The 18,392-nt window shown below is 36.0% G+C and overlaps 1 protein-coding gene across 2 annotated transcripts in view; it reads right to left on the bottom strand.

Annotated features, from left to right (window-relative positions):
• ZDHHC21 (zinc finger DHHC-type containing 21) overlaps positions 1–18,392 on the bottom strand; it is a 63,109-nt gene that overhangs the window by 43,894 nt on the left and 823 nt on the right. The window contains exons 2-6 of one of the 2 annotated variants that reach the window (XM_027863024.1): positions 14,149–14,281; positions 10,364–10,496; positions 8,286–8,361; positions 6,223–6,417; positions 3,211–3,309 (exon numbers count right to left, since the gene is read on the bottom strand). In XM_027863024.1, the coding sequence (XP_027718825.1) occupies positions 3,211–3,309; positions 6,223–6,376 (253 nt within the window). In that variant the 5' untranslated portion in view covers positions 6,377–6,417; positions 8,286–8,361; positions 10,364–10,496; positions 14,149–14,281. The remainder of the gene's footprint in view (positions 1–3,210; positions 3,310–6,222; positions 6,418–8,285; positions 8,362–10,363; positions 10,497–14,148; positions 14,282–18,392) is intronic. The other variant, XM_027863025.1, reaches the window with a different exon arrangement.

The following is an 18,392-nucleotide window of genomic DNA, read 5'->3' as shown; positions in this document are numbered from 1 at the left end:
AGGAGTGAAGACAAGAGATGGTAGGAGTCACCCAAGAATATGGTTTGGCAAGGCAAGACAGGATAAAGAGGCAAGACAGGATAAAGAAGCAAGGGATTCAGAAAAGTGAACAGTATAAAAATAAACTGGTTCACCAAGGTATCAAGATGGAGAAGGGAAGAGAGTACAACCAGAGCTAAGGGTGATGGCCTGGGAAAGAACACAGAGGTGGAGCGATTAGAGGTTACAATGAAGGCAAAGAGCAGGTTTTGGATTTAAAAGGCAGAGGAAGAGATGAAATGACAACGGATTAGTATCAGGTAAAGAAATTTCAGAGTGGGTGATGGCAAAATGGAAGACAGGATAATCTCTGTGTGTAACTATAGTGTGATGGCAAGGTAGATCATGAAAAACGAGTAAAATGAGGAACTGAAAAGTTAGATCTGTAGATAAAAGCTCAAAGAAGGAAAGATTACTGAGTGATGGTGGCAAAGGGGAAAGTCTGAAAGTGGCAATGGGGAGCAAGAAATATTCTACTTCACCCACTACAACCAGTGAGTTAGGAGACATGAGTAAGAATGCAACCAGTACTGGAAAGGGTAGTCTTTGTTTTGTGAAAAAAAAAAAAAAAAAAAAAAATTATCTTAAATACAAAATGAGAAAATGAAAAAAAAAAAACCACATTGCCATGTACCCAGCAGACCATAACAAAGGATTCAATATAAAACAACAAACTTCCCTTTCAAGAAAACCTATATAAGAAATGCTACACATTATTTTCAAAGCTGCCCAGCTTTTCTTTGCTCCTTCTTGGTTTTCCTTGTTCCTTGCTGTGTACTTTTTGCTTTCTTTCTCCCCCCCCACACCCCCCACCCTGTCCCCCACCACCCAAAGAAGGCTATAATTAAGCGTGAATGCATATACATGTACATAGATATCTAAACATAGACAATATACACATATACACTCATACACATATATGTAAAGACCATAATATGCTTATTTCTTCCTATCAATTGTATCTCTAATGGTGGATAGCATCTTTCTTCCTAAGTCTAAGTCTTACCATATTTTTCTAAATGAACCAGCTTATCATTTCCTATACCACAGCTATAGTCCCACCCAATCACATCCTGAGAGACTGTCTATGAGAGGGTTTTTTCCCCCAGTTTTCTGCATTCCTTCTACTCTTGGCTACATAGACATTATTTATACAAGAAAATTTTAATTTGAAATAATTGAAATTATCCTTTTTACACTTCAACAATGCTCTCACCTTTTAATATAATTTAAGGTCTGATACTGCTGAATCTTCTTCCTTAAATCTTTTTTCCCTCATTTCTTTGAAGTTCCTGACCTTTTGTTTTTCCAAATGAACTCTGTTAATTTTTTTTTCTAACTCAGTAAAGTAATTGTTTTAGTAACTGGGATGACATTGAGTAAGTAGATTAGTTAGGTAAAACTGTCGTTTTTCTTGGTAAAGACTTGTAAAGGCTGTCCCTCAAGCCTATAATATACTCCCTTTTCCTATCTACCTCTAAGAATCCCTAGTCTCCATCAAAGCTCAGCTCAAGCATCAACCTTTATATAAGGCCTTTCCTGATCCCAAGATGCTAGTGCCTTCTTCCTCCATCTTTAAATATCTTGCATTTGTGGATTTATGTTGTACATGCTTATGCATATATTATCTCTCCCTCAAGAATGTAAAATACTTGAGAGCAAGGGCTGTTCCATTTTTGTTTTTGTATTCCTAGTGCCCAATAATGTACTTGGTACATGACAGTTGCTTAATACCTGTTCATTGATTAATTGATTAAAAAACCTAATAACCTAGGTAAGAAGCAGAAGCAATTGAAAAAGGTAGCCCACTGTTTAATAACCCCAAAAACATAAATTACTGGGGGAAGAATTCTCTTTGACAAAAGCCACTGGGAAAACTGGACATCAGTTTGTTAGAAATTAGTTAGACCAACATCTTACACCACAGACCACAATAAATCCCAAATGGAAATATAACCCTAATACAAAAGGTCATACCATAAAGCAAATTAGAAGAGAATGAGATTAGGTTTCTTTAACAACTACAGCTGAGGGATGAATTCTTAAAGAAACAAGTGACAGAGGAAATCATAAAAGATAAAATAGATAATTCTGGCTACAAAATTTTAAAGCTTTTGCACACAAAAAAGCAATGAAGATAAAATTAGAAAAGAAATGGTCAAGTGGGGGAAAATATTTTCAGCAAATATTACTGATATACATGATATACAGGGAGCTGACAAAAAGTGTAACACCAAGAGTCATTCTAGTAGACAAGTGATCAAAGTAAATGAGTAGTTTTATAACGGATTGCAACTATAAATGACCACATGACAAGAAACTCCATATCACTACTAGTAAGAGAAATATAAACTAAAACAATTTAGAAGATTCATCTCATATCACACAAACTGGCAAAGATGGCAACAGGCAATATTGCAAGATGGGAAGACAGACACATTGGGGGAGTTATAAAGTTATCTAAACCATTCTGAACGTAAATTTGAAAGTACATACAAAATGTCATCAAACTACTCATACCCTTTGTCTCACCAATTCTACAACCGGGAAAAGATTACAAGGAAGGAAAGACAGAAACAAAGGTCTGATATACACCAAAATATTCCTGTGGTAGCAAAGAACCAGAAATAAAGTTGGTGTCCATTTACTGGAGGATAGCTGAAAAAATTATAGCATATATAAATATGGAGCAAAACATTATAAATATGAGTAATTCAGAGAAAAAAAAAAGCAAGATATTGTGCACTGATGCAGAGTTAGATAAACCAAACCAAGGATAGCATCAACACTGACAACAAAATAAATGAAAAGATGACAAAAAGGTTAGGGGAATAACTGAGTAACTAGAAAACCAATGATGGCTGTAGATAAGAAATAATGAAATGTACCTTCCCCCCATGGCTAAAAAGATAAGAGGACTACCAGGTAAAAATATTATATAATACTGTAAACAGTGTCAGATGTAGTTACTGTCTCAGATCAAAGTTTTTGCTTAACTACTTTTCTTTGTCAGAGGAAGATATAAGCCTGGGGGAGGAGAGAGGGAGGGTTGAAATGACTATGCCATAAAGGCATAAAAGGTGTCAATACAACATGTTAAATAAAACTAAGGACATCATAAAAAACTAATGAGCTAGGAATTAAGTACAATATTTCTGAAGAATAGAATACCTCCATGTGGAATCTTTGGATTTTCAGGGAGTCTTCCTGGATCAGTTATTGAGGCTCTCACTAAGGCCACCAAACAAAACATGGCAATACCATAGAAGACTGAAAAAAAGAGAGACAACCACTTACCCTTAAAGATACTTCTTTTACATTTACATCGTAAAATATGTACTTTAGTATACATTATAAAAATAAACAAAATAATTATTTCCAAGAAGACAAATCAATAAAATAAGTTTTATTGGGTGACTAATTCATACTGACTATGTATTACAGAGTTAATCTAAGTTCTCCAGTTTTAAATAGATTTCTTATCATCTCACACCTAACTACAACCGTATAGCCTACTGTGAATATTCCTATCTATAGGATCTTCCCTTAGTCCAATCCAGTATATATGACTCTGATTACTTCAAGTACTTGCTCAAAGTTTTTCAATGGTTTCCCATAATCTAGTGTGTAACACCCAAACTCTTCACTCTGATTTCAGAGGTCTTCTGCAATCTGACATCAATATGACCTATTTGCTCCACACAAACTGACCTACTTACTATGACTTTACTCACACACTTCCACCAGCTTGGAATACTTTCTTCCTTCCAATATGCGTGTAAATTCCCCACCCATCCTACAAGAACTGTCTTCCACGACTGCCTTCTCCATGAACCCTTTTCTGATCTTCCAATCCCAGGTTAGGTTCTCCCTCCTCAGATCTTCCTTGCCAACTACTTACCTACATGCTACGAATCAAATCCACAACCGAGATGCAGTTCATTGAGATTTATAATCTTATTAACAAGTGTTTGGGGGGAGAAACAAGAATTTGAATACTAATACTCATAGTAAAAATACATTATAACACAAACTTAAAACAAATATATACTATGGATATGGACAAAAGTCTATCCTGCTCATCTGACACAGAGCCCAGTACCTTGTCATCACATATAAATTTTATGAGGTGAGTGAACTGAGCAAGTATCTTCATTTCCCTTGGCCTGAGTTTCCTGCCATGTAAAATGAAGGGGGCTGTACTAAATGATCTCTACAAGCCCCTCAAATGACAATATTCTACATAATTCTACATAAAAGTAGAAAAGTTCAGAATCTATAGATTCTCCAATTAAGACATACCTAGAAAGCTATAACTGATAATGAAATGCAAAACTACAGTTTCAGAAAATCTATTATCACATAAGAATAAAATAAAGTTTCACAAAACCAAATAATCAAATATCTCAACAGAAAGCATTATTAAAACAGTAGCAATTGACAAACAGACGTATGAGAAAATCTTCCCAACAATATCAGTGCCGACTAGATTATTTTAGCTCATAAAAAATTTAAAAGATTAGAAATATTTTCATCAGCTTTTCTCTGGTGATAGAAGTGTGCTGTAGATATAGTCAGAATTAGTATTACTCCATTTTTCATGGGGTAGATTGATCTTTCTGTTGTCAATTATTCTTTGGAGCTTCTGAAAATCTATTCTTTATCCAAGCAGAATTAAAATTCAAAATCAGGCAAGTTTGTATACATTTCCCATATCCACAAATAATAATATAAGTAGGTGAATCAGTAAGCCAGTCACATAGGACTAAAGAGTTTCTTTTGAAACTACAAGACAATAGAACACAACATGATGCAATAAAGCAAAAAAGAAAGAAAGCTCATTGATTTTGAGCTGGAAGGGACTTTAGAGGCCAAATGAGTCCCGCTCCCTCATTTTTTACATGATGGAGCTGAGGTCCAGCAAGTTTAACTTCCCCAGGGTCACATTACGAGTAACTGTATATGGCAGGACTCAAACTCAGGTCTTCCTAACTCCAAGTCTAGTGATCTGTTTACTCTGTCATCAACCTACCTCCAAAACAAAAAAAAAGTTAAAGGAAAATAGGAAAATGGCAATCCCAGAATCCAAATATATAACAAACAAAGAACACAAACCACAAAGCTCCAATGAACAGTGGCAGACTGTAGGATGATTTACTGATTGGAAGAATTTGTAGGAATTCTCTATCTATCTAGGCTTCACTCACATGGCACTGCTTCTCCAAGAGATAGAAGCCATTGCAAAAAACCTCATGAACAAATATACTCCTAATTTCACCTAAGTTCAGTCTACAAAATTTTATATCTATTTTATATATTAGCAAAGTGGTATCAAAGGGAAAAGACTTATCCTGAATCTTTGCTTCAACATTTAACCAATCTGGGTACTATATAAATGTGTTATTTATCATTATTACTATGTATACGATTACAAAACAATAAAAACAGCATTTCTTTTAAAATAGTCCATAATTCAAAGACAGAATTCTGTTTACTCCTTTGCCATGAACAAAACTTCTATAGTGGACTCCTAAACTTGCACAAGCTATTCCAAAGTTCAATCTGGTCTCGGTATTATCATAGTGATCGAGTGTTAGAACTGACAGGGACCTTAGAGATCTAATTCAATCCTCTCATTTTTAAAGAGGAAGAAAGTAAGGCCTACTTAAATAAATAAACTTATGCCTAATATTTTCATGGGGAATGGTAGATCAGTTCTTTTTCCTAGTGACGTTTCCCCACCCCATTCCTAAAACTCCTCCCTCATGTGGATAACTTAATTTAAAGCAAGATTAAAAAAAATTTACTAAGATATTTTCATAGGATCATAGATTGAGAGATGGTAGGGAACTAAAGAGTCCCTAAGTCTACTCCCCCTTGTTTTACAAATGGGGAAAATGAGGCCTGCAGAGATTAAATGACTTGCCCAGTATCACTCAGCCAGTAAGTGGCTGAAGTGGCATTTGAAGTCAGTTTTTCCTGACTTTGAGTCCAGGCCACTATCTACTACACCATGCCACAAATCTTAGGAGTTCTTGTTCTGAATGTTTTCTCAATGTTCTTTACTAAACTATTCTGATACTATCAGTAGGGCAATCACAAAGGCATTATTATCCAAAAACATTTACATGGAAAAAAAAGGTTGTTATATTTTAAAAAAAAACCAAAGACATGTAGACTTACATATTATTAATATGCCTGGGATATGTCCTTCTTCATAGTGAGGAAAGAGGACAATTTTGGGAATTATGACAATATTGTATAACCAGACAAAGACAATCAAACCCATGCAGCACCAACCATGTGGGTCAACAACAAAGTGAATCCGTAGACCCATTGTATAATTTTATGACTACTAGTCAACAAGGGATGGTGATCCTAAAGGAGAAAAAAGAAAATATTACATGCGAAAAAGTAGAATAGTATTTCTGCTCCACTGGAAATAATTCATCAAGAGCTTTCTGTATTTATTATTTAATATTTCCTTTGAAAATGAAATACAAATAGAGTCAATATATCCAAACTTTGCCACTAAGTAGGAGGAAGGAGACATGAAACCACTTTTTATTTGATAAGCATTTCTTCAAGGAGTTGGGGTGAGTAGGAACAAGGGTTATGATTTCACTGGCATAGGGAATGAAGAATCTCCCACTATCAATGCAGATCAGCAACTGTTCTGCATTTATAGTGCTAGTCTGAGGCATGGAAAGAAATTATTTGCCCAAGGTCACTCAGTCAGTACAACCCACATCTCCCTAACTCTGAGGTCAATTCTCTACCTTTTACACCAGGCTGATTCATATTATAAGTATAAAATTATTTACCTTAAATTTTAAATCATTAAAATATTTTAAGGGAGGGGATTAAAACTTTACCTTTCAAATTAAGAGAAATTACAACCAGATACATTTAGATTCATGGAAGTAAAGACCACAAATAATCTATTACTGAAAAGTAACTCTCTCAAAATGCCAAAGAAAAGGAATTAGGTTAAAAAAAATCAATACTAGAATGTTCCTATTAAATATTTCTGGGTAATTTTTTCATTTAGCTTTATTACTATGCCACCAAGTACCATTTGGTTGACCTGGCAATTAGATGCTTCTACTAGAAGCATGGTACCAAATTAAGTATTTAAAAACACTGCATAGATATAACTTATAAGATTAAATTCTTGGCATGTAAATTAATAAGCTCAAGAGTTTTACCGGGAATATAATATTAATGAAGAGGGGATTGGGGGGAATTCCACAATTTCTATTACATTTCTTGCTGACATACTCAAATACATTATCAAATGAAAAGCTGTATAATATATGATTGCAGGCCTGTGTCAAGGAATTTCAAAGCTAGCAACTATTCTAGATGAAGGGTTACAGCAAAGGTTTTTCTTATAAAAATGATCTCCCCTATAAACATATAAATAATGACGAAGCCAAAAACACAAATGATTAGAATGAAGGTCTTCCCAACTGATCAAATTTCAAAAACTCTTAGTAGAATACTGAAGACAAAGAGGAGCATCACATTTATATTCATTCTAAAAATAACAATAGTACCCAGTCCTTCAAATAACAAGAAAGAATTTCACTATCCTTATATCAGAAAGGCTAAAATATATGCTGATCTGATTAAAATCAGGGCAGCTCTGAAGGATGAGGCATGCTACAAATGGCTCTGCATCATCATTAAATCTAGAGAAGCTATAGATAACATCAATCCCAAAGAGTTGTAAGAACAATTTTTAAGCATATTAACATTTTAATATTCTTAATCATTTTATGTTAAAAATCAGGCTGCAGAAAGTTCTTTCAGCAGTTTCAATTACTTTCACGTACTTTTTTTTTTTTTTGGTGTTTGACTTCTCTCTACCTTTAAACATCTAAGAGTATTCCTAACAACTAAACAGGACATTAATTTAATTTCCTATTCTTAAATTCACTATCATCAGAAACATGAATACATTCAAATCAGCAAAATATAATAAAGAACTTAGTCTTCTCAATGGAATTAATCCATTCTGATTCTCTTCTCTTTGTTCAAATGGATTGAACTGAATTTCCACAGAAGAGCAAATGTTTCTTATCACTAAGGTGAGAAGCCCCACAAAATAGTAAATAGCATACCTATATCGGTTTTTATTTGCATCACATAGCATGGAAATAAGAAAAGTTTTAATACTTATTTCTGACCAAAACCTGCTAAGAAAGAAAAGAAAGGAAAAAAATGGCACATAGAATAATTACCTGGTTAGCTGAAGGTAGCCCAGCATAATCCTTCCAATTTGGGTGTATGAGAAGAAACAGTCGTCCTCCACCAGCTCTAAATTAGATTAAATAGCAAACATATAACAGGCAAATTTGGAAGGTCTCTCCACTCAGCTAACATCTATTAGGTACAGCCAGTGCCTATACAGAAACTATTACACATCCCTAGGCAGCAACTAGAACTTAATACAATGCTATAAGCTCATCTTAAGCAAGTGAAGCAGAAGTAGCATTCGTAAAATACTTTCATTAGCTCTTATGATTCCAACATACTAATTTGTAAATTAAATGGTGAGCTCATAACTCAAACTTTTATTTAACTAGTAGACATGCAACTGGCATTTCAACATTTCTTAAGATTGCTATCAGGTCACTGTACATCAACAGGATGATTCACTTCATAAACATGTAAATTACTACAACACAAAAAATTACAGTTCAACTCTTCTAAATTAGAGTAAATATTTATAAATTATTTGACCTCTTCTTAATGACTAGATCTTCTCCTTTTTGATTTTTCAGAGAACCATATTTCACAACAACAGATTCTCTTTAGGTCAAAAAACAGACATTTATTTAGAAGAAAGTATAATTATGAGAAAACAGTAAGTACAATTCCAACATTTTTAACATAACCTAATCAAATGGAAAAAGGTAAAGATATTGATCAATGATAATCATCTTTCCTGAAAAAATTAAATGAATGCAAAGCAATCTCTATAATGAGGAGGGCAAAAGAACTCAGAAATTAATTAAGCCTGCAAATACATGCCATGCAGAGAGACATGGCACCTGAGGGCAACTATTCTGGTACATAAATTCAAAACACTTTGGAGGACAGCAGAAGATTATAAGAAATACCACTTCATAAAACAATGGAAAGCAACATAGGTAAAAATGAGTGTTGATAAAGTTTGGTAACAGACTCCCAAAACTCACAACATTCCAAGTGAATTCTTAGATAAAACTAGCACAAGGTCAACAAATAACCATCGAAAACAGAACAGAAAGGTCAAACATTTCTATGCATTTGTTTTTATCATCCATGACAGTGAAACCACCACATTTGGACCATAACACTTCATTTTTGATGTGTTCGATAAGAAAGTCAAAATGGTAACTTAAGATAAAAAGAGAACAAGTGGATGAATGGAAAGACATAAACTGATACAATGAAAAGTAAGCAGGGAACTGGGGAAACTATAGGGTATCTCAAAATTCTTAGTGCAGTTTTAAGCTTTAATAATCCTAGAAGTACAAATGCTACAAATTTCTCAAAAAAATACTACAAATGTTAATTATTTAAAATATTGATATTTCTTATTAAAATTCAACAATTGGCAAAGATACTGTGGTGGTTTGCCATTTCCTTCTTCAGCTCATTAAAGATGAGGAAGCAGAGACAAACCGGTTTAAATGACTTGCCCAGGGCAACACAGCTAGTGTCTGAGGTTGTATTTAAACTCATGAAGATTAATCTTTCTGGTTCCAAGCCCAGTGTTTTATCTACTGTGCCACCTAGCTGCATCCTAGCCTTAATAACATTCATAAGAAGAGGTTTTGATATATACACTACAAATGTGACATGACCCAATGAGAAAAAGTCTAAAGGAGACAAATCATGTCACTTAGAAAGCCAAACAGGAGGAATTCCTCTACCTGTCTAAGAAAGTGTCATCTAGAAACTGTCTCACACACAATGCAATAATAACAGGGAACGTGGTCTTGTTAAAATTTAAATTTAAAGTATACTATTCAAAATTTCAAAAAACTAAATAAATTAAGATAATTAAGTTTTCAAATGATGCTTTTGTAAGTTTGTAACATTTATATTTCTTAAGTTATTAAAGCTCACAACTACACTAAGACTTTTAGGATACCCTATATTGTTTTCCCAGTTTCCTGCTTATTTCCATTGAATCAGTTTACATGTCCTCCCACTCACTTGTTTTTTCAGTCTTTATCTTAACAAACACTAATCAAAGATGACTCTGATCAAGAAAGAGTAAAAAAATAATCAACTGAAAAATATAAATATCTGACTTGTAAAAACTTACCAATAGCAAATTTGCTGAGGTGGAAATTACTTGTAATTTTTGTAGCACTAATTAGGAATTTTTTCTTTCTTCATTCTTTAATACTACATCTGACCAAATGGATCCATCTCCAATAACAGTTCTCCATGAAAGCCTATTAATGTTTTAATAAAAAAAAAATCATGTCTCACAAGAATGAAGTAGTAGTTAAAAGTTCTATGAAAATGCCAGGTGTAGAGATTTTAACCTCAAGACTAACAAGAACAGATGACTCAATTCTGTAGTTTTACCAAGAAAGTCTCTTTATCTCTCCTGAAATTCTTGATTGCCAATGTTTAGGAAATTATATACTAATGAGCTTTCCTCCATCTTCTGCCCAATTATACAACTGTAATAAATACATATACGACCATGTCCTCCTTCAGTTATCTCCCTTCTCCTATTCCTTACCCTAAAATTCTCCTTTTCACAGTCATACTTGTAGGGGTAAAAAAGAAAAAACTACGTTCATTGTCTTCACTACGACACTTCTCACGCTCATCTCTCCTCTTCGAAATCTGGCTTCTGAAAGTCTTCTTAAGTTAAATTGCTCTAGGGGCAGCTAGGTGGCGCAGTGGATAGACCTCCGGCCCTGAAATCAGGAAGACCCGAGTTCATATCCGGCCTCAGACCAAACACTTGACACTTACTAGCCTTGCGACCCTGGGCAAGTCACTTAGCCCTAATTGCCTGAAAACAAAAACAAAACAAAAAAAAATGTTAAACTGCTCTATCATAGGTTAACTAATCTTTCAAATACTAAGTCTTTCCTCAGTCTTCTTCCTTCTTGATCTCTGCGCAGCTTTCCACACTGTATGACTGAATACTCCTTTCTGAAAATTATATTCTCCCACCAGAGTTTTCATGACATTACTTTCTCTGAATTCTTTCCCTATTTCTATGGCCAATTCTTCTAAGGCTCCTTTGCAGGATCACCATCTATTTCTTGTGCCCTAACTGTAAGTGTCCCCGAAACTTTGTCTTGGGCTCTCTTCTCTCCTGACACTTTTTTAGCAAGCTTATCAGCTCCCACGGAATTCATTATCATTCCTCTACAGATGAATCCCACATCTGTATATCTAGCCCTAATCTCTCCAACTCCAGTCCCATATTACTGAGTGACTGCTAGACAACTAAACATCAAACTCACTAGAGGCAAAGTGGAAGTCATTGTCTTCCCTGACCCTCCTTCTCTAAAAGGCATTACCACCAAGCCAACAGGCTAGGATGGTGACCTGGGAATAATCCTGAACTCTTCCCTGTCCCTCTTCTCTCACATCCAAATAATCTCCACATCATCTCAACTCTACTACCACAACACCTCTCGATTTTACTTCTTTCTCCTTACAGCCATTGCCCTAGTTGAAGCCTTCAGCTTCCTCTGGACTATTAGAAAAACCTCCTGATTGGGACACAGCTGCAATAAAGTGGCCAAAAAGCTGGCCTTGAAGTCATATCTAGTTAATTTAAGCCCTGCCTCTAACAGAGGGCTGTGTGACCCTAAGCATGTCACTTAATCTCTCAGTGCTTTTAGGCAAGTAAGACTATAAATTGCAGAGAAGGAGCCTCTGGTAGAGCAAATTTTCTCTTGAAGGAGTTCTCAAAAAACAATGAAATCATAGGCATGGTTCCCTGTAATTGGTCTCCCTGCTTCTAATATCTATCCCCCTTTTCCAATCCATCCTCCACATAACTGCCAAAATAATATTCCCAAGGCATACACAAGACTCAAAAATCTTTAGTGAGGCTCCACTGCCTCCAGAATAAATATGAACTCCTCAGTCTAGCATTCACAATACAGCCTCAAACCACCTTTCACAAGCTCTTCACTCTAGCCAGGCTAGCCTACTTGTGACGCACTACAGTTGGCATTCTAATCTCTCCCCTCCATGCCCATGCATAAGCTACTCCCCATGCCTAGAGCACATCCCTTCTTATGTCTGCCTTTATGAACCATTGTTGTCTTCTTTAAGACTCACCTCTGCTACCACCACCTCCATGAAGCCTTCTCATGATCTTACAAGTTACTACTAGTCTTTTCCTCTTCAAATCATTTTGTTCTTACTTGCTTTGTCACACATTGTATCCCCCAGTAGAACTGAAGTTCTTCTCATGCAAGTGGTTTTTCGTTGTTGTTCTTGTTTTTTACTTTACTTCTGCCTCATTGCATTTCTAGCTTCCTTTAAAATGAGTTCAGGTGCTACTTCAAACACAAGGCCATTCTTGATCCCCTCACATAAAAATACTCTTCTACTCTTGAAATTATAGCATCATAGGATCATAGATTGAGATCAGGAAGGGCCTTAGAGGTTATCAAGTCTAAACTGCTATTTAATGGATGAGGAAATCTGTATATATTTTCTATTTACTTATCTGTGTATAAGCTATATACTCACAGTACAATGTAAGCTCTGAGGGCAAGAAAGTTTTGTCTTTGTATTCTTAGCCTTTAATTTTTGTTGAATTTAATTGAGTTAGCTCAATTGTAAGCTATATCTTTTCTTTTTTTTCTTCTTCTAATTTGATACTGATTTTGATCTTTTCCTTACCAAGTCAATGATTTGACTGTTCATGTGAAACTGATCTGGAAAAATGACCTCGACATCAATAATCATATTATTTCCTGCCTGTTAAGATAAAGTTAATTTCATTGTTTTGTTGGCATTTGCCAATTCCACAATTCTCTTCTCCAAGAAAGTCAGGTCATAGAGGCATGAGGGTGCTCTATTGTCTAAAAGCCTTTGATGCTCTCATTTCTAATACGTGAATCATAATTTTCACTGTCTTCTCCTAAGCCAAACTTTGCATTGACATAATTTGCTCAGCCTCTTCAATACATGTTGACAAGCTCCAATTATTTTGCATTAAAAGCTCAACTCCAAGTGTCATCTACTTTAGAGGCATTTCCTGACCCCCTCAAGATCCCCAAGTCCCCACAAACCAACCTCCAAATTACAATGGATTCATTTCATATATATCTTATATTTACTTCTCTGTGAACATTCTGTGTGTATATACGTGTGCGTGTGCCCATGTGCACATACGTGAGTCCCCAGTAGAATGTAAGTTCCTTGATGGCAGAGGCTCTCTACTGTCATATTGATATCATCAGTGCCTAGGACAGCATTTAGCACATAGCAGTGTCTTGACAATTGCTTTTTAATGAACTAGTTGATCTATGGTGGTCTTTCTGCAAATTCATAATATCAGGAATACTGTAACATAAAATGATCCAGTGCCCCCTAAAATGATATTTCTTGTTGCCTGAAGACTCAAAATGAAAACAACTCTGCCAATTCCTTTGCTTATCTGACCAAGGAGAACCTGTTGTCCATTTACCTTTAACTTTTTTATCTAGTTTCATTTATAGTAAGACTGTCAAGGTTGATATGATTCAATTTCTCCTGTAATACATCTATTCACTAACTGCTAGAAAAGGTTATAAACAGTCCAAAAATTATATTTATTAGCACCCTGAACATAATTTTTTAAAAAAGGTAATTTCCCTCACTTTCAGAGCCAGCCTACCAATGCATTATTAAAAGATAACTTTGGTTCACTACCTGTTATACCCAATCAGAAACTAAAATGGTCTATTACAAAGATTTGTGTTTGGGGGAAGAAAGTTTACATCGACCCACCTCCTACATGAACTCTAAAAGAAAGCTCCATAACATACTACCAAAGCTAAATAAGTTTCTTCTTCTTCGTCTCAATCCACGACATTTTGAATATTGGGTGATTGCAATGAGTTTTGTGAATCTTACCCGAGGCAGGCTGGTGTAGTGGATCAAGTTCTGAACTAAGGTCCGCACGATATGTGTTTGAACCCCTCTCAGGCACTCACTAGCTGTGTGACTTTGCTGAGTCACTTAACTTTTTCAGCTTCAGAATCTTCATCTGCGAACACAGGGACAATAGAATCCATAATACTGTCTGACAGGAATGTCGTAAGAAACCAATGAGATAATGCAAAAAGCTTTGTAAAACCTAAAGCTAAATGTGAATGTCTGTTATCATGACTATCATTACCCGGCAGAGTTTAAGTCAGAGTTTAAAGAAATCAATCAAAGATAAACAATAATAATGAAAATAGTTCACATTTAAATAACACTTTATAGTTTATGAAACTCATGAATATTCTGTAAAACAGGTAATGAAAGTATCATTACCCCCATTTTATAGATGAAGAAGCTGAGGTTCAGAGAAGGCAAGTGACTTGTCCAAAGTCATATGACTAGTAAGAAGTAAAAGTAAGTATTACTACTCACAGCATTGGAACAATGTTGTAGTTTTGCATGCTACTTTCCAACTCTATCACATTCTATCATTTCACAGTAGTAGTGCACTAAGAGGTACATCTTTACTGGGGCATTAGGAATGTGAGGAGGATGAAAAATTTTGCAGACAAATAATTTTTCAGAGTATTAGCAAAGTCAATTTTAAATCACATCTTCAAAATGTTTCAACTACTTTGTGGTAAATTAAACAAATCTCAGCAACAGGCACCATGGGCACAGTTTTACTCTGATTTGTCACTGGAAGGGAGAGTGACACAAAAGAAAAAGTGATGGATTTGTTGTTAGAGGCCTGGGTGTGAATCCTGGTTCTGCCACTTATTAGCTGTATGATAAAATGAACATAATACCCATAATTCCTACTTCATAGCTCTGTTGCAAGCATAAAATGACATGATCAAACACATATTAATCACCTACTAGCTGTCACCTACAGTGATCAGACACAGCTGGAGAAGCAGAGTCAAAAAGGAAAGTTCCTGCCATCAAGAATCTTATGATTTTACAGAGGATGTCAACATGTTACACATCAGTACATACAAAATGATGCATGTAAAGTGCTTTTCAACTTTTAAAGGTTTATATAATATCAGTAGTTTTTTATTATGTGCTATTTTTTAAATATGCCCTAGTCCCTATTTCCTATAAAAGCTTCAAAATTCTATCCATTCAAATAGTCTAAATGTCAAAAGATTACACAAAAGATGACAGAATTGTAAAATTATAATCTAAAAATTATGATTTTAAAACAGAAACCTAATAATGATTCTTTAAATGGATATTTTAAATAAATCCATGTCCATTTAATGCTATAATCCTATATAATGTGTCCAGGGTTCAAAACTATTCATGAGCATAGCCTGAGTCAGGGTAACCTACTGGTTGAAATTTACCCACAGATAAAATATGGGTTCTGTTCCTAATTATACCACTTATCAGACAGGGCATCAGGCATTTCCTGTTACCTTGGGAGAAAGCAAGGGACAGCCAGTAGGGTGGTACAAGAGCATTAGAATGGAAGCCCGCTGTCTAGCCTTTGCCCATGTGTGCAATTCCCTCTCCTCACCTCTGCCTCCTGATTTCCCTGTCCCTTCAAGTATCAGATCAAATAACACCTTCTACAAGAGGCTTTTCCCCATCTTCCCCATCTCCTACCCTCCCCACTGCAACTACTTTCCTCCTTGAAGATTATCTATCCCCTATCCATTGGGTATAACTTCCATGTCCCTAGTTATTTATATTCTCTCTCTTCCGTTAGAATGTAAGTTCTTTGAGGGCAGGGGCTGTTTGCCTTTTCTTGTATTCCCAGGGTTTATCACAGTGCTTGGCACCTATCTTGCACTAAGCAAGCATTTAGTAGATGCTTGCTGATTGACTGGCCCGAGGTTTCTTTTTCTCTCTGTCTACAAAACAGCCCGGTGCAGTGAAAAGAGCCCTGGCTCTGGACTCTAAAGGTCCTAGATTCCGCTGTGACCTCAGACACTTATTACTTGTGGGACTTTAGGTGAATCACTTCACATTCTGACACCCCAATTTCTTCTCTTTTAATTCTACATCTATGAGCCTGATGAGAAATAACAATTCTGAACTTTTAAGAAATATGCTGTATGTTTCACATAGTGAGTCTAAAGTCCTATACACTTACTCAAAATCATTTTCATCATTATAACTTGCAAACCATTTCCTTGGCCCAAGAAGTATAGCTAAAACTCAAGAATACCAGCCCCACAAAAAGAAAATGTGTGTGTGTGTGTGTGTGTGTATTATAGCACAAATGAAAATTAACAAGTAACTGAAACTTCAGAACAATGTTTAACGAGCAAGAAACTCTAGCTGTGATTTATATTAAAGAGTAAGATTAAGTCCAAGCTAACTAAAGAGCTATAAAGGGCATGAAGGCAGATGAGGTGCAGTGGCAAGAGCCCAAGGACTATGAATTGTTCAGCTTTACTACTTATTACCTGTACCACTTTAGACAACTCACTTAACCTTTTTGAAACCCATGGAGAAAACAACACATACCTCAAAAGACTATAACTGCTTAATTTTCTGGTCTAGCAAAGAGATAGAATAACAAGTTAAACCACAGAATCAAAAATTTAAGAGCTCCTAGATCATCTCCCACTTTTCAGTTTACAAATGAAGAAAACGAAAGCCCCAAGGACTAAGAAACTTGTCCAAGGTCACACTTCCACTCAGTGGCTAAATTCAAACTAAACCTAGACCTCCTAACACCTAGTCTGTTCCATCATCCATCTTATCTTTATTAGTTTTAAGAAATCTTCTTTCCAAATGGTATCTATAAAAATATTTTTGAGTTTTATGGCACTAACAATAATAATAGCTCACAGTTTTATACTGCTTTGTACTTTACAAAACACTGTCCACATGACCCAGTGATGGGCAAGTATAATTATTTACAGATGAGGAAACTGAGGCTCAGAGTGGTTGTCACAGTGCTAATAAGTAACTGCTATCTCCAAATCCAGTGCTCAATTCACTTTATCAATCCTAGACCATAGCGCCCTGAGAGTGAGGTAGAGCAAGCACGCAACACTTAACCTTTGAAATTTTAATTAAAACTACAGAAAATATCTACACAGAAGTGGAAAAAGGAAGCCCTTGGAAAATTTTACACTTTTCTTCAGCAACAAGTCCAGGGACACAAGATGGAGGGAAAAGGAGCAGTTTGAAGATAAGGGTTTAAAAAGGTAGAACATGGGCACAGAAGTGTACCCTGGAAGGTAGTTGCCAGGACACAATAGTAGGAAAAATAAAGAGACGAAGAACAAAAGAGGGAAAAAAAAGGAAAGAGAAGGAACAGAGGGTGAAGTGGGAAATGAGAAACGGATCTAGCTAGAGGGCTCTACATTTTGGCAGGTGGGGAAACAGACAACCAGGTTTGAGACTACAGGAGAACAAAAAGGTATAGGAATCTGAGAGGGTGGAACAGACAGAAGAGAATGAGGCAAAAAGAAGTAAAGGATTAAAAAGAATAAGAAGGAAAAGAGAGAGGAAGAAGAGGAGAGAAGATAATTTTAGAGGTCAAGAATAGAAGAAATCAGAAGAGAGAAGGAATCAGGACAAAAGGAAGTACATTAAAAGGAAGACTATTGGGGATAGGAATACTGCTATGAATAAGAGAAGGAAAAGGACTAAAAGAAAAAGGAGGAACAGGAGGATAAAAGAATAGGAACTGGTGAATGAAGATAAGAAATAAAAAGGGAAACAGAAGGATTAGGAAAGAAATGGAGTGAGAGGAGAAAGGAGAGGAAGATGGAAAAAGGAGACGGGAGAATAATGAGAATCGGAGACAGAGGGAAGAAAAGGAAGCAAAGGAGGAAGAGGATACAGGCAGGAGGGAAAGGAAGAATAGAGGACAGATTCAGTCAGCCACTAAATAAATGTGAAGTGCCTACTATGGGCCAAGCCCTGGAGGAAGCAGAGAATGGGTAAGATTGGGGGGAGGGGGAAGAGGAGAGAAGCAGCGGGGGCATAGGAGGCCGAGAGGACAGCAACAGCCTAAGAAAAGGGGGGAGGCAGCAGAGGCAAAGATGGGACCCAGGAAAATGAGGAGCAGTGAGAACAGAGGGGCCCTGGAGGCAGAGAGGACAGAGGGAGCAGAAGCAGGAGCAGAGAGAACAGACGGGACACAGCAGGTAGAGAAGCCAGTAGGACCCCAGGAGGAATGGAGAGCAGAGAGGAGGGGGGGC

The sequence above is a fragment of the Vombatus ursinus genome, unplaced genomic scaffold (genome assembly GCF_900497805.2).
Source record: "Vombatus ursinus unplaced genomic scaffold, bare-nosed wombat genome assembly UNPS02014770.1, whole genome shotgun sequence".
Lineage (NCBI taxonomy): Eukaryota > Metazoa > Chordata > Mammalia > Diprotodontia > Vombatidae > Vombatus > Vombatus ursinus.
Note: the sequence above shows the minus strand (reverse complement) of the source record. Positions and strands in the feature narration are given on the sequence as shown.